The 16,703-nt window shown below is 44.0% G+C and overlaps 1 protein-coding gene across 12 annotated transcripts in view; it reads left to right on the top strand.

Annotated features, from left to right (window-relative positions):
• MED16 (mediator complex subunit 16) overlaps positions 1-15,709 on the top strand; it is a 32,503-nt gene extending 16,794 nt beyond the window's left edge. For all 12 annotated transcript variants that reach the window (XM_058163320.1, XM_058163319.1, XM_058163318.1 and 9 more), the window contains 7 exons: positions 960-1,166; positions 3,427-3,637; positions 6,270-6,403; positions 7,105-7,312; positions 9,238-9,454; positions 11,235-11,318; positions 12,846-15,709. In XM_058163320.1, the coding sequence (XP_058019303.1) occupies positions 960-1,166; positions 3,427-3,637; positions 6,270-6,403; positions 7,105-7,312; positions 9,238-9,454; positions 11,235-11,318; positions 12,846-12,972 (1,188 nt within the window). In that variant the 3' untranslated portion in view covers positions 12,973-15,709. The remainder of the gene's footprint in view (positions 1-959; positions 1,167-3,426; positions 3,638-6,269; positions 6,404-7,104; positions 7,313-9,237; positions 9,455-11,234; positions 11,319-12,845) is intronic.
• Positions 15,710-16,703: the final 994 nt, after the last annotated feature.

The following is a 16,703-nucleotide window of genomic DNA, read 5'->3' as shown; positions in this document are numbered from 1 at the left end:
AAAACATAAGAGCTGGATTGGACCATAAGAAAAATCCCCTCACCTGCTTCCAGATTCATAGAGCAGACAGCCAAATGTCTCTTAAGGCAGGGGTCTCCAACCTTGGCAACTTGAAGACTTGTGGACTTCAACTCCCAGAATTCCTCAGCCAGCTTTGCTCACTGAGGAACTCTGGGAGTTGAAGTCCACAAGTCTGAAAGTTGCCAAGGTTGGAGACCCCTGTCTTAAGGCATCAGGCATCTCTTATCTCCCTGTGTTGTTTTTCACACGAGCATTTCACACTTTTGCGAGCTGATACTCCCTGTATGCTGAAGATGAATGAATGAAGAGTTAAATTTGTCTCCACAGCTGGTTTTTGAATGATAACATTTGATCTGTACATTTTAACTTTCTTTAAATCGATAGGGTACATAAGCTGCTTAGGTTTGTTCTGATTGGAAAGGCATGTTAAGTAAGCCTTGCAAATAGTAATCGCTTATTTGCTCCCTCCACCATGAATCCGAATAACTTCCTTTTGAAGGCCTTTAAATTATTGGCTACAGCTTGTTGCAGGGAATTCCATAAATAAGTCCAACAGTTTGTAAAGTGCCCCTTTGCTTTGTTGTGCATTTAACTGGAAAGTCCTTCATTTTCTCCAAGATCAACCCCGGGCAAAACAAGGAATTATTGCCAAACCTGGGAAACCGGATAGCTCAAATAAATGAGTCAAGCTTCACAATTCGGCAAGCAATGCGGCAGCTCCCTGGTTCAAACAAGAGCAGAATCCTGGAAAGTGCCCAGCATTAATCTTGCCAGAGGGTGTTACAGAAAAAAAAAAATCCCTGAGCAGGGACACACATACACACACACACACACACACACACACACACACACACACACACCTTCCTGCAAGATGGAGGTAATTGACTTCTTGGCTGCATCCAACATGTCATTTCTGTCTGTCCCCTTGCTCTCTGCAGCTTAGCATGTTCAGGATCTCTCCCTCCATGGGGCATGTTCTGGATATGAATATTTCCCTCCGTCACTTGCTTTTCCTGTTGGAGTACTGCATGGTGACAGGGTATGACTGGTGGGATATCCTGCTTCACGTCCAGCCCGGCATGGTGCAGAATCTGGTGGAAAAGCTGCACGAGGAATACATGCGCCAGAATGCCGCCCTGCAGCAGGTGAGTTCCCATCTTTGAAACATGCATTCAATTTTGCAGCTACTAAGATTGTTGGCCGAGCAGGTACAAAAATAGCCAGAGAAATTATTGAAGCCTGGGAAATGGGCCCCTCGTCAGTCAAGAGGAGTGTTGATTTACCACCAGCTTATCAGGTGCTTAGGAGCTGAGAGCTTGATGGCACAAGGAAACAACAGCCAGTTGCTGGCCATCAACACAATAGGAAGGCACCAAATAGATTCGACTCACAATAGCCCAAAGCACATATTTCAGTAGAGAGATGGGCTCTAGCACGAATCCAAAAGCTCGGAAGAGTAAATCTCTGACCCAGATTGGATATTGCAACATTATCCTGGGACACGTATATTTGCCTTCATTTGGGCATTCCCATTTTGTTTCCTTCTGCTTGAAAGTAAGTCAAAATTCTCCTCTCCTCCCGTGGTCATATGACCACATTTTGGCTTGCATTTACAACTAGTGTCCTGTGGTTGCGGGACCATAATTTGCTACAGGGTTGCTGGGGGGTTTTTTTTGCCATTCTTTCTTCAGAAGATTGATTTAGACTTGCAGTTTCACGTTTGGCCTAATGGCTGCTGTAAAAACAGACAAACATGATCAAGTGCCTCGACTTACAACTACTTACGGCTGAAATTCCGTTCCCATTTGTGGTCATAAATCAAGGACTATCTGTCTAGGGCTTTTTAGGTAATAATTGAATTATACCCGGAAACTGATTGAGTGTGGGGAGGAGCAGCACAGCTCACAGAATAGTGGTGTTATCTGGCCATATATAATGGTGCTTGGACTTATTTTGTTGCGTGCTTAAACCATGGTTTCACCAGGGTTAAATCATGGTTAGCCAAGTGTCAAGGTTCCAGAAAAACCTCCTCTGCATGAAAGAAACTCAGAAGCCATTGTCTTTCAAAGTTCTTTACTAGCATAAGGAAACTGGCACACGATGAGTGAAATTCCAAAACTGAAACTTCCGGATTCTTTTCCCAGTTATACAAACCCCAAGAGTCCCACCCCCCCAACCCCTTTGCCGGTCACATGGTCCAACGTTCTTCCACTTTATTCGAAACCTCTTCTTGCCACTCCTTCTGCAGATGTGAACACAATCCGACCTTGACCGCTTGAAGAATGTTAGCATACCCCTCAACCCCCCTTCTTCCCCTCAGGGGAGAAATATGGCGGCGTCTGGAAACCTAAGGCCTAGTATAGTTTCCAGGCCTGACACCAAGTGTGTTTGGAGTAAACCTTTTGGGGTCAGAAAAACCTGAACTGCTAGAAGTTAAACCACAAGTGAACCAGTGTCATTTATTTCTTGACTTTAATGTGTGAACCAGTGGTGGAATTCCCTTTTTTTTTACCACTGGTGCTGTGGGCATGGCGTGGCTTGGTGGGTGTGGCAGGGGAAGGATACTGCAAAATCTCCATTCCCTCCCCACTCCTGGGGCCAGCCAGAAGTAAGGTGTTGGTTACGACCTTTAAAGCGCTCCATGGCTTAGGGCCTGGGTACTTACGGGACCGCCTGCTGTTACCTCATGCCTCCCACCGACCCGTACGCTCTCACAGAGAGGGACTTCTCAGGGTGCCGTCCGCCAAGCAATGCGGGCTGGCGGCCCCCAGGGGAAGGTCCTTCTCTGTGGGGGCTCCCACACTCTGGAACGAGCTTCCCCCGGGTTTACGCCAAATACCTGACCTTCGGACCTTCCGCCGCGAACTGAAGACACATCTTTTCATTCGCGCGGGGCTGGCTTGAATTTTATTGAATTTTATTGGTTTTTTAAATTTTTTAAATTTTTAATATTAATCTTAAATGGGATTTTAGTTTTTTATATATTTTAAAGTTTCGGGCTAATTATAATAAGTTTTTTAATTCACATTTTAAATTGTACATTGTATTGTCTTTTTTACTTCTGCCTGTACACCGCCCTGAGTTCTTCGGGAGAAGGGCGGTATAAAAATCAAATAAAATAAAAATAAATAATAAAATAAATAAAATAAATAAAGAAGCAGTATTTGCCAGTTCTCTGAACCAGGGGTCTCCAACCTTGGCAACTTTAAGACTTGTGGACTTCAACTCCCTCTGGGAGTTGAAGTCCACAAGTCTTAAAGTTGCCAAGGTTGGAGACCCCTGCTCTGAACTACTCAAAATTTCCGCTTCCGGTTCTTCAGAACCTGCTGAATAACACCCCTGGTATGAACATCCTTGCTGAAAGGAGCAGCATTCTCACAGGTGATCACATCCCTCCTTTGACAGGTTCTGTCCACACGCATCATTGCCATGAAAGCCTCCCTTTGCAAGCTCTCCTCCAGTACGGTGGCACGCGTGTGCGACTACCACGCTAAGCTTTTCCTGATCGCCATCAGTTGCACCTTGAAATCCCTGCTCCGGCCCCCAGTCCTCAACACCCCCGACAAGACACCTGGAGACAGGCTGACTGAAATCTGTGCCAAGATCACCGATATAGGTAGGTTTAAAAGGGCTGGTCCTCTCTTGGTCTGCTAGATTTTCCAAAGAAGAAGGAGAAGAAGAAAAAGCTCATTTTAAAAGCTCTTCTATTTTCAAGATTGTCTTGAAGAATCTAAACGTTCAAATGGTGGCCAAACACCATGAATGAAGCCTTGTCTGTTATTTTGTGGGCATCAACATATGCAAAAAGGGCGGAATTTCAACTGCATTGCCATAGCAGCCATTTTGACTTCTTATTTTTTTTAACCATCAGGTAAAAAAAAATAAGATGTTGAGACTCTAGAAAGAGTGCAGAGAAGAGTAACAAAGATGATTAGGGGACTGGAGGCTAAAACCTATGAAGAACGGTTGCTGGAATTAGGTATGTCTAGTCTGATGAAAAGAAGGACTAAGGGAGACATGATAGCAATGTTCCAATATCTCAGGGGTTGCCACAAAGAAGAGGGAGTCAAACTATTCTCCAAAGCACCTGAGGGCAGGACAAGAAGCAATGGGTGGAAACTGATCAAGAAGAGATGCAACTCAGAACTAAGGAGAATTTCCTGACAGTTAGAACAGTTAATCAGTGGAACAACTTGTCTGCAGAAGTTTTGAATGCTCCAACACTAGAAGTTTTTAAGATGTTGGATAACCATTTGTCTGAAGTGGTGTAGGGTTTCCTGCCTAGGCAGGGGGTTGGATTAGAAGACCTCCAAGGTCCCTTCCAACTCTGTTGTTGTTGTTATTGTTGCTGTTATTATTATGTGGCCAATGCTTCCCAACCTTGGCAACTTTGAGATATGTGGACTTCTAGAATTCCCCAGCCAGCATAGTTGGTTTAAATTCTGGGAGTTGAAGTCTACAAAGTTGCCCAGATTGCTATAGACATTCCTTTTTCCTCCTCTCCCTCCCTCCCTCCATGTTATAGTCCTGGATGAAAGACAATTTCATAACCAAAGGTGGTATTTTGACATTCTTCTCTGATAATGTCAATGTTGTTTGATTTGCAAAACTGACCTCTTAGTATTCTGTCTTCTTTTCTTTGTTAAAATGTGCTATTACTGCTTGGTTTTTAGTAGTATCAGTATCATAGAGAACCAAATAATCCCAAAGTTTCTCATTACTGCTTCTTACTCTTTTATTTTATCAATATGTCTGTGCCTGTTGGTAACCTAGAGCAGGGGACTCCAGAACATGGCAGCTTTAAGACTTGTGGACTTCAACTCCCAGAATTCTTTCGCTAGCCATGCTGGCTGAGCAATTCTGAGAGTTGAAGTCTTAAAGTTGCCATGTTTGGAGACTCCTGTCCTAGAGAAAAGGGAAGCTTTTATAACTTAGTTAACTTTGAAGGAACTAATGAATCATGGCAAACTGTTTACCGATAAAATTCTCAGAAAGGAAGGAAGGCAGGAAAGGAAGGAAGGAAAGAAATTTACAATGAAATGACTAATGAATTGGTTCCATTTTAGAAAATTATTCATTCATAATAGATCTGATGAAATTTGCTGCTTTAGGAATATCCCGTTTTTTAAATTTAGGCTTTTAATATAGACACATTGTAAACAAAACAAAAGTGCCTTACAATTGGTAGGTAGTCTTCATTTAGCAACTAAAATTTTTACTGGCATCTCAAGTCACTAAATGAGCCAGTCGCTAATTGAAACCACAACACCTTATGCTTACGATCTTATAAAACTCCTTTGCTTTAGGACCTGTTAAGGTCCTAAATGTGAGGCTTGGTCACAAAGCTTCTTTTTTATTACCATTATAAGTGTGAACAATCATTGAATAAGGACTACTTCTATTGGGAGAAGAAAGCTAGTATTCTCCAGGGCCGTGGAAAAATCTCATTAGCACTAACTGGTAAAGCTAATGGCAAGAGGTTATGGAAATTGTAATCCAAAATATTTCATGGGCCTAAAATAAAAATGCCGTCAAATCAGGGGCCAATCCTGCTGATTAGATGGACATGATTGATTGATCATAGAATCATAGAGTTGGAAGGACTCATCAGGTCCAGCCCCTCGTGCCCTGCAGGGATTCACTATACCAGAATTCTGGGTCCAGGCATCTTCAAACTGCCAGGGTTCTGAAACACTGCACTGCATCGTCCCTGGAAGATGATTATCCAGCTTCTTTCTGAAATCCTCCAGTGAAGGTCTGTAGAGATTCTCAGTCATCCAGGTCATGGTTGTCCCAGAGGTGCTTTTTCAGGAGGCAGCTGGACTTTCTGGTTTTTCTTTGAAGACGTTTCGCTTCTCATCCAAGAAGCTTCTTCATTTCTGACAGGATAGTGGAGAATGGAAGGATTTCTATTCCTTGCGGACAGCTGGTCGTTTGCATCCTTTTAGAGGGTCGTTGAAGCACTTGGAGGTTTTTTTATACCAGCTGTCTGCAAGGAATATAAATGCTTCCATTATTCCCCACTATCCTGTCAGAGCTGAAGAAGCTTCTTGGATGAGAAGCGAAACATCTTCGAAAGAAAAAAAACAAGGAAGTCCAGTTGCCTCCTGAAAAAGCACCTTTGTGACCTCCAGTGAAGGGGAAGAAACCATTCCATGCACTGACCTGATCCACATGATTGACAGTTCTTCCTGTGGAGAAGTTCTTCTATCTATCTCCTTGAAGATTCCTCCCACTGATCCTTTCAGATATCGACAAAGTGATGATTAATTTGAAGACGGAAGAATTTGTGCTGGAGATGACCACCTTGCAATCTCTTCAACAACTGATCCAGTGGGTTGGGGACTTCGTGCTCTATTTGCTCGCCAGTCTACCGAACCAGGTGAGACTCACATCTGCATCAGATGCCCCGTGATGCTCTTGCTTAATGGAGGGTAACCTTTTGTGTCAAATTCACCATTTGAGTTCTAATATTGACAGTTACTGTTTGTTTAAAGCAGGGGTCTCCAACCTAGGGAACTTTAAGCCTGGCGGACTTCAACTCCCAGAATTTCTGGGAGTTGAAGTCCACCAGGCTTAAAGTTACCCAGGTTAGAGAACCTTGGTTTAAAGTGAGGCCTTCTCTTGTCCTTTACATTCAGAGAAAGGAATGCCTCTTCTCAGTGGCCCATCTCTTTTTAGTTGCCACATATAATACGAATCATAAGGTACAACACTTAATGATAGTCATAGGGGACAAATAAGCAATCAAATCATATTAGGAAACAGTCAGTATAAATCGTAAGGATACAAGCAACAAGGTTACAGTCATACAGTCATAAGTGGGAGGAGATGGGTGATAGGAACGATGAGAACATTAATAGTAGTTTGACAGTGTTGGAATTATTTGTTTAGTAGAGTGATGGCATTTGGGAAAAAACTGTTCTTGTGTCTACTAGTTCTGGTGTGCAGTGCTCTGTAGCGTCATTTTGAGGGTAGGAGTTGAAACTCTTAGGACTTAGAGTCTAAGTCTACCAATAATTGTAGTATTGTGTGCGTCATTTCAGCCTTGGACTACCGTCAGGTTCCTTTTTTTGCCTTTAGGGTTCTGGACCCGCATCAGGACCTGTTCGCCCAGGTCACAGTTTCCTTCGGGATGGGGCCTCCCTTGGGATGCTCCGTGAACTGATGGTCATGATCCGGATCTGGGGCCTCTTGAAACCAAGCTGTCTTCCCATTTATACGGCCACGTCTGACACGCAGGACAGCATGTCCCTCCTCTTCCGGCTTCTTACCAAATTGTGGTTGTGCTGTGAGTAACCTGATAGGCTGCCTGTTCTGTCCCCCTCCTCAGTCCGGGAGACACGAGCGATGACTTAATTAGCCGGCAAATCAGTCCACGGCAACTATCAGCTCTGGCAGCAAACTAGCAAGCGTCTGCCAAGTGTCTCTGTTATCTCTCTTGATGCCGGAGAGTCAGCCAGGAAACCAGAAACAAACAGTACTTCAGCTCTAGTTCTCTCCCTCTAAGCAGTTGATTTGCTTGCCACGAAGTGGTATAGCAGCCCTTGCTGCTTTTATACTCTGTGGGGTGTGGCTCCGTGACTCAGCACTTCCTAGGCCTGCCCCATCCCTACTTCTGTTGTTCCCGCCTCTCCTGCCTACGAAACCTAGGGTCCAGCCAGGCCTGATTGCCATCAGCCAGGTCTGGAGGCGTGGCCTGGGTGGGGGAAAGAGTCAGGGGACAGAGGCCTCGTTATCTCCTCCACCTGGCCTGTCTCTGGCTTCTGGAGCTGAGCCAGGGAAGTCGGTACTCCAGAGGTAAGTCATGATGGCCCTTCCCCCTCATTTTCCAAGTCACTTTCTGGCAGGGGACCCAGCTCGGGGGGGCGCAGACACAACACTGCCAAACGAGGGAGAGGGGTGGCTTGGAGGCTTGGAGCACCAAGAAATGGTGTGCAGGACATGCCAGGTGTGACACATTCAAAGCTCAGAAGCCATTTGAGCATTTTGAGCTCAAAACAAATCATTTCCAGGCTTGGGTTTTGATCCACATTGTTTCAATATTGGTTTGTGAGACAAGCCCATGCACCCTTGTTTTTCACTTTATGATAAAGAAGGAGACCAGATACAGGTAGTCCTCGACTTATAACAGTTCATTTAGTGACCATTTGAAGTTACAACAGCACTGAAAAAAGTGACTTATGACCACGGTCATGACTGTTCTAGCATCCCTATGGTCAGGGGTGGAATTCAGACGGTTCGGGCGTACCGGTAGTTCTGATGATCAGCTGGGAGCGAACCAGTTCACTCCCAACGATCAGGTGGGCCTGCCTGCCCGCCCCTGCGTGCTTTACTTTATCCTCTCAGCTGATTCGCGCGGCCCAGCTGAACCAGTTGTTAAACCAGCAGGATCCCACCCCTGCCTATGGTCACATGATTTGCATTTGGATGCTTGACACCTGACTCACATTTCTGAGAGTGGCAGTGTCCTGGAGTCATGTGATCACCTTTTGTGACAGGCAAAGTCCATGGGGAAGCCAGATTCACTTAACAATTACGTTACTAACTTAGCTGCAGTGATTCACTTCACTTCACTATGGCAAGAAAGATCCTAAAATGGGCAAAATTCACTTAACGAATGTCTCGCTTTGCAACAGAAGTTTTGGACTCAACTATGGTCGTAAGTTGAGGACTACCTGTAGTCTAGTCTATGGCCCAGACTTGAGAAAAAAATAGCCATTTTTTTCTTTAAAATGGATTTAAAAAAAAACACATTCCCATAAAACAATGGAAGTAATAACGATACATGTTTTTGCTGCCAGTCTATCCATTAAAAAAAAATAGAAATCCTTTTCATAGTTCATCTACAAATGATTCCAAGGTGAAAATAGGTGTTTGTGATCCAATAGACATCAATTCTGGGAGTTGAAGTCCACGCCTCTTAAAGCGTCCAAGGATGAAAGACACTGGTCCCTACCGATTCGGAAGTGCGCGCACACATCACATGCGCGTACCAACCCTCTGCGCATGCGCAAACCCTTCTGCGCATGCGCAGAGGGTAAAAAACAGGTTATTTCCTGGTTAAAACCAGGAAGTAACTACGACTGGGCGGGTGGGCAGAGCCTTGAGCCGCCATCGCTACTGGTTCTCTGAACCACCGGCCATCATTGCTACCGGCTTGGCTGAACTGGGAGCATTTCACCTCTGATCCAAAGCCTTTTCCCCCTTGGACAGGTCGTGACGAAGGGCATCCCAGCGAGCCAGACGATACCTTGATCGATGAATGCTGTCTCCTGCCCAGCCAGCTCCTCATCCCAAACATGGATTGGCTTCCGGTGAACGATGCCATCATCAGCAAGCTGCAGAACAAGCAGCCAGTCCGGCTGCAGTTTGGAAAGCCTCCTGGGATCGTTGGACACTCTGCTTCAGTTCCGTGCGACGCATTTACCAGGTGCATCGAGGGCAACCTGGCTTGTCTCTTGACACGACAGGGAAACTCCTTGGCATGCTGGAGGGATGGTCCTTCATGTGTTTTACTCTTGCTTAATGCTTTCATATGGGACGCAGTGGCTCAGGGGCTAAGATAGCTGAGCTTGTCGATCGAAAGGTCGGCAGTTCGGCGGTTCGAATCCTTAGTGCTGCCGTGTAACGGGGTGAGCTCCCGTTACTTGTCTCAGCTTCTGCCAACCTAGCAGTTTCGAAAGCACGTAAAAATGCAAGTAGAAAAAATAGGGACCACCTTTGGTGGGAAGGTAACAGCGTTCCATGTGCCTTTGGTGTTGAGTCATGCCGGCCACATGACCACGGAGACGTCTTCGGACAGCGCTGGCTCTTCGGCTTTGAAACGGAAATGAGCACCGCCCCTAGAGTCGGGAATGACTAACACATATGTGCGAGGGGAACCTTTACCTTTACTTTTTAATGCTTTCATAATACTCACTGAAAGATCAGTTCACTTTCAACTTCTGGGAGTTGAAGTCCACAAGTGGTCAAGTTGGAAAAAAACTGGATTATTAAAGTCAATGGAGATTCTCAGTCATCCATATCATGGTTGTCCCAAAGGTGCTTTTTCAAGAGGCAACTGGACCTTCTGGTTTTTCTTGGAAGATGCTTCGCTTCTCATCCAAGTAACTGCTTCAGCTCTGGCAGGATGGTGGGGAATGGAAGGATTTATACTCCTTGCAGACAGCTGGACATTTGCATTTTTTTTTCCAGCTGTCTGCAAGGAATATAAATCCTTCCATTCCCCATCATCCACTCAGAGCTGAAGGAGTTTCTTGGAAGAGAAGTGAAACGTCTTCAAAGAAAAACAAGAAAATCCAGTTGCCTCTTGAAAAAGCACCTTTGGGACAACCATGACATGGATGACTGAGAATCTCCATAGACTTTAATAATACAGTGTTTTTCCAACTTGGCTGCTTTAAGACATGTGGAGTTCAACTCCCAGAATTCCTCAGTCAGCATGACTGGTTGGCAAATTCTGGGGGTTGAAATCCACACATCTTAAAATGACCAAGTTGGAAAAACAACTGTTTTAATAGATCCAGTTAAAAACAAACAAAAGGGAAAGAGACCCTGAAATACAAGTTCCTTGACTCGGTGATTTGGGCCAAATTAGCCTTGGTTGTAATCTTTCTACAGCTCACGTGATCTTCAGCTCGATTTTGCAACTCCCAGGTGGCTGCAGATCACTGATTTTAGAGCAGTGCTGTTCCTTGATTATTTAAAAAAAAAATAAGCACCAAAATTGGGTATATTAACCCCTTCGCAACCATCACAAACCCAACTGAGTTCGTTTTTAAAAAGTTGTTGCCCCCTCCTATCAGGGATGAAATGCTCCTGGTTTGGACCAGTTCGGCCAATCCGGTAGCAATGGTGGCGCATGGTATGGAGAACTGGTACTGGTGGCAGTGTGAGGCTCCGCCCACCCACCCAGATGTCATTACTTCCTGGTTTTAACCAGGAAGTAACCTGTTTCTGAGCCTCTGCACATGCGCAGAAGGTTTTGCACATGCACAGAGGGTCCGAGCACACATGGGACGAACCCTTCCGAACCGCTAGGGAAGGTAAGTAGATTTCACCCCTGCCTCCTACTCTATATGAAATAACAGGGGTGAGTAAATTGGTCTCTCCCTCTCTTGATGGCATTGTTGTGTTATCACCCTGAAGGATTGTCTCTCCCCGTGACTTTTGGTACTGTGCTATCTAACAAGTGTTGTCTTCATTCCCAGGACTACTGGGTACCCAAAGATTGACCATCTGAGGCGGCTCCATCTTGGAGCTTATCCTACTGAAGAATGCAAGTCCTGTACAAGGTTAGCATCCCAGACTGAGGGAAGGAAGAGTTCAGTCCCCCAAAAGATTTCTCTTAAATTTTGAACCTAATCCCAAACTGACTAAAGATAAGCAGATGTAGGAAAAGAATGGGCAGAACTGGGGGCGTGTGGAGTTTGAGGCAGGAGTGTCCAAACTTGGCAACTTTAAGACTTGTGGAATTCTGGGAATTGAAGTCCACAAGTCTTAAAAGTTGCCAAGTTTGGACACCCCTGGTTTAAGGGAACCATCAGCCTAAAATCCTTACGTTCCCCCAAATGATCTAAGTCCAAGCCCGCTTGAATCCCAATGATTCTTGTCTAGTGCCAATTTAGTGACTAGATTCTTGTGCACAGGGTCAAGCAATACATCTTAGCTGCAACTTAACTATGGTGCTGATTCTTCCTGCCTTACAGCAGAGAGAAATTGCAGCTGCTGGTCGACGTTTGTAAAGGGTGAAAACAGTCATGCAGAGAGTTAAGACAAAAGGCCTAATGATGGCTCCTCTCTTTATAAGTTGTGGAGGATATATGCAGTGGTGGGATTCAAATAGTTTTTAACAACCGGCTCGCCCAGGGTCAGGTTGGCTGTTGTGGGAGGCGTGGCCCATCCCCATCCTCCAGCTCCGCCGTACATGCAGAACAAGTCTCCTGCGATGCCCAACCTGACCCTTGGCGAACTAGTTGTTAAATTACCCCTCCCCTCGCTATCAAAGTGGATCCTGGGCACTGCAATGGAGAAATGGGCAATGGAGCAGCCAGCACAAGGGGAGGAAGAGGAGCAGGGAGAAGAAAGGGAAAGCGATCTTCTCCTTCCCTTGCGCAAGCTGCTTCATTGCCCATTTCTCCATTGCCTTACACAATGTAAGCCGCCCTGAGTCTCCGGAGAAGTGCAGGATATAAATTAAAAAAATAATAATAAAAAAATTGCAGTGTAGCACCCAGGATCCACTTTGATAGCGAGGGTAGGTGGGTAATTTAACAACCGGTTTGCCTGAACCGGTGCAAACCGGCTGAATCCCGCCATTGAATATATGTAAACCTGGTATAAGGTACAGGAAATCCTCACTCTATGACCAAAGGGAGCCCAACGTTTCCACTGCTAAGCAAGCAAGTGGCTTATGCTCCATTTTATGACCTTTTTGCCAGAGTTACAAACTGAATCTAGCTTTCCCCATTAACTTTGCTTGTCAGAAGCCAGCTGGGAAGGTTAGAAATGGTGATCACTTGACTCCGGGAGAGAGCAGCCGTTATGAATACATGCCAGTTGTCAAGCGCCTGAATTTTGATCATGTGACCACGGGGATGGTCACATGACCTAATATTCCTTCCTCCTCCCATTTTCCCCACAACAACAAACCTGTGAGGTAGGTTGGGCTGAGACCGAGGGGTGACCCAAAGTCACTCGGGTTCATACAGGAAGCCCTGTTAAAAAAAAAAAAAATTAAAACGTTTTTTGAGGAGACCGTTTTTTGTTCCACACCTTCTGGAGAAGTTTCTCAGCTGGGTGCCATATTGTCCCCTGTTTAGGTGCGGCTGTGTTACAATGCTTCGTTCCCCCAATAAGACCACGGCTGTGAAGCAGTGGGAGCAGCGGTGGATCAAGAATTGCCTTTGTGGTGGTCTTTGGAGAAGAATGCCCCTCAGCTACTCATGATGGACGCCAGGACTCTCTGCCTTATCCAGATGGGATTTGTGAGGACTTTTGCAGCTCACCCCAGAAACTCCATTAAAAGAAAAACCCAACATAAGATACAACTTCCAGAAACAGTTGCAGGTGGTTTTATCCACCCCTTGGTGGAGAAGACTTTCCTGGGCGAAAACACCAAGAGAACTCTATGGGAGCCACTGGAGGAGTTTGAATTGATGGGCGCTTCTGGTAGCAAATGAAATTTGGCCAGTGTCAAAGTCGCGTTGATATCCCTAAATTGCACCACAGTTTCTCCTCTTGTTACAAATGGCAGCTTTTAGCTGAACATCCAGGAAGGGTTAAAATGCTGCATTAAATAAATGAAGCATTTTTTAGCATTGTTCAAGTTGCAAAAAAGTAGACAATTGTAGGAAAAAGAAGAGCTTTTCTTGGTGTATGAATTTGCTTCACGCAGAGAATCGGGGGTGGGGGAGAGGGTTGGGGGAGACAGTCTTAACTATAAATGTTCTCTCCTATTTTTCTTTCCATATGCTCCTGTCTCAAAACTCCCTGTGTCTAGAAACTAATTAATGTGTTGGGAAACCAAGGTTAAATCTATTCATCCTTCTCTACTTCTGTCTGTGGTCTAAAATAATCCTAAAATCCTTCCATTTCAGGAAGATTTGGTTCTTCTCTCAGCATACAGCTGATGGGTCTGCTTTTGAACTTCTAGCTCTACGTAATTCTACGTAAGGGATCTCCGGCATAGGAGTTGCAATTTTTTTTTTGCAATTTTTTTTTTTAGTCCCTCACAGATAAGCGGTGACTTTCTTTGTGCCCAATAATTCCGTGTTTTCTCAGAAAGTGGAGACAGCGACGAAGATAAAGATATTCATGGATGAGCGATGGTTTTGTAAATATTGTAACAGGATCTGAGTTTGTACAGATTATAATTATAGAGTTTTGTACGCTTTGTAAATGGAGAACTTTTTTTGTTCTTTGTTTTTCTTCATGAAGTATTGTATTTTTTGCAGTATAAGACGCACCGGAGTGTAAGACGCACCTTAGTTTTTGGGGAGGAAAATAAGAAAAAAGCTGATTGGCAGGTGGACCAGCCTGCCAGAATACCCCCAATCAGCTGTTCCCAGAGGTGAATTTTAGCAACAAGTTCCTTGGTTGTGAGCTCTGTGCTTTGCTTTTTTTTTCTTTCTCTGAAACTTCATTTCAGAAAAAACTTTTTTCTGCCTCTGAAAGCCTCCAAAACAGAACTTCAGAAAAAAAGCCTCTGAAGCTCTGTTTGGGGGTTTCTTTTCTGAAGCTCCGTTTGGGGCTTTTTTTCTGAAGTTCCGTTTCTGATGCTTTTTTCTGCCTCTGAAACCTCCGTTTGAGAAGCTGGGCGGGGCTACATTCGGAGTATAAGACGCACCCAGATTTCCACCCTCTCTTTTGGGGGGAAAAGGTGCGTTTTATACTCTGAAAAATACAGTACTTCCTCCCTTTCTGAACTTTTAAAGCAAAAATAAAAAAAACCACAAGAAAACCCCCAAACCCTTAAAAGTCACACCCTCCCTTCCCTCCCTCTCAAATACAGCTTGGAACAGTTTTTAAATTCTTTCTGTTTTGAGGTTTGGTTTGCCATTTTATTTACAGGAAACGATGGGAAGAAATGGTGGAGGAGAGGTGAAAGCAGTTGGAAGTTATCCAGGACCAGCAATTCTTAATTTTTGTGTTTGCAGTGATACAGGTAGTTAATATAGGTAGTCCTTGACTTAAAAGAGCCGTGGTGGCGCAGTGGTTAGAGTGCAGTACAAACAAGGGTTATAACATCAGGTATTGATTCACTTAACAATGATTTTATTTAGCAATGGAAATTGTCCCAATTGTCATCATAAGTTAAGGGCTACCTGTAATACTCAAACTACAGATTAGAAGAACCGGAGTGGATTTATGTGACCTGAATTTGTGTCGTTGAGCTATGTCCATTGGAGTCTCCCGTCTATGGAGAGAATTGTCTTCCTGCAATGCAGAAATCTGCTGTAAAATAGCAAGATAAACTTCTAGCCGTGAGCCTTGACATATTTCTTTTGTATTAGCAAGGAAAGTGTTTGTTGTAAGGAAAAAACATTTAAACTTGGGATACAGAGAGTGCTGAATGTATAAATAAGAGACATTGTTTTTTGATGTCCAATTGATCTCACATCTACAGTACACCTAATTCTTTCTCTTTAACTTCTGAGTTTAATTGCAGTTTCAGAACCATGGTTCCATGAAATTCAATTTTTAAAAGTTTTTGATGTGGACTCTGAACTCTTCCATAACCCCACGGACTTTGTACATACGGTTGACGCATTTGTGAGTCAATGTTTTCAGTAAACACATTATCTCTTTTCACTCATGTGCAAAATCTCTGCCAGCCCAAGTGCACTTCAAAACCACGGCTCCTTAGGACTGAAGAGCTTTTATCAGAAAAATGAATAATTAAAAGGAAGAAAATACGTGCTTGTCGAAACCATTCCAGTCTTTAATTAGTGCTCATGGCAAGGAAAGAAACATTGCTTCTTCAAATTATTGATAACTTTTTGAGCAAAAAAATCACAATAGGCTTAAGTAAAAATATCTGTAAACATACAGTAGAAATAGGGGTGATATGTTCCCGTTTTGGACTGGAGTGCCCCGATCTGGTAGCAATGGTGGCGGGACAACCGGTAGCAAAAATCCCTGCACTGCCCCCCCACCCCAGCTGAGCCATGCGATCATCAGGTTTTTTTTTTTTTACTTTTAAAACCATTTTTTCTTCGGCCAAAAAAATGCTTTTAAAAGTTAAAAAAAAAGCCTCTGATGATTGTGCGGCTCATCTGGGATCGTCAGAACTCTTTAAAAGCATTTTTTCTACAACCTCTTTGGCCAAAGAGGTGTAAAAAAATGCTTTTAAAAGGTTCTGGCGATCAGGCAACTCAGCTGGGATCATCAGAAGCCTTTTAAAGCTTTTAAAAGGCTCCTCTGGCGATCCCAGCTGTGTTGCCTGATCATCAGAGGCTTTTAAAAGCATTTTTTACCACCTCTTCAGACGAAGAGTGGTAGAAAAAATGCTTTTAAAAGTTAAAAAAAAAATGTTGGCCATGCCTACCCAGTCACCACCAAACCACGCCCACAGATTTGGTAGTAACAAATTTTACATTTCTCCCCTGAGTAGAAATCTCAAACGTGAATCTAGTATTAGGCAAAGTTCTTCCCTTTTATTCCTGGAACTCATGCCAGCTGTAGAGTACCCATTTTCTTCCATCTAAATCAAATCCCAGCTTCTTCACCCAAGTTTCCAGTCTTCAATCTCAGCCAAAGTGTAAATATATTTTGCATTAACATTGTCAGCCTAGTGTGATTGTTTCGTGTTCGTTTAATATTTTGTCTGACTCTACCCACTGAGTTTTGTGATTTAATCAAAACACAAATGAGCAAAAACCATGAATTAATGTGAGGCATAAGTTGAAGTTTATCTATTTATCTGCATGTACTCCCCACTCACAACCACCCTCCCATTTTTACTCTAAGGAAGGTTGATTTGAGTGGAGATTTGAACCAATATCTTTAGGATATTCGCAACTGTGGCACATCACTAGCATTTTGTGTTACTTTCTTTCCTCATAGTTCTGTTCCCTGTCTCCCTTCCTCAATTTACTTCAGTCTTTTTTGATGTGTACACTTAACTCAGGGATCCCACAGCTCTCCTGTTATCGTTCAACTACATTTCCCATCATTCT

This window comes from Ahaetulla prasina, chromosome 1, assembly GCF_028640845.1.
Source record: "Ahaetulla prasina isolate Xishuangbanna chromosome 1, ASM2864084v1, whole genome shotgun sequence".
NCBI lineage: Eukaryota > Metazoa > Chordata > Lepidosauria > Squamata > Colubridae > Ahaetulla > Ahaetulla prasina.
Note: the sequence above shows the minus strand (reverse complement) of the source record. Positions and strands in the feature narration are given on the sequence as shown.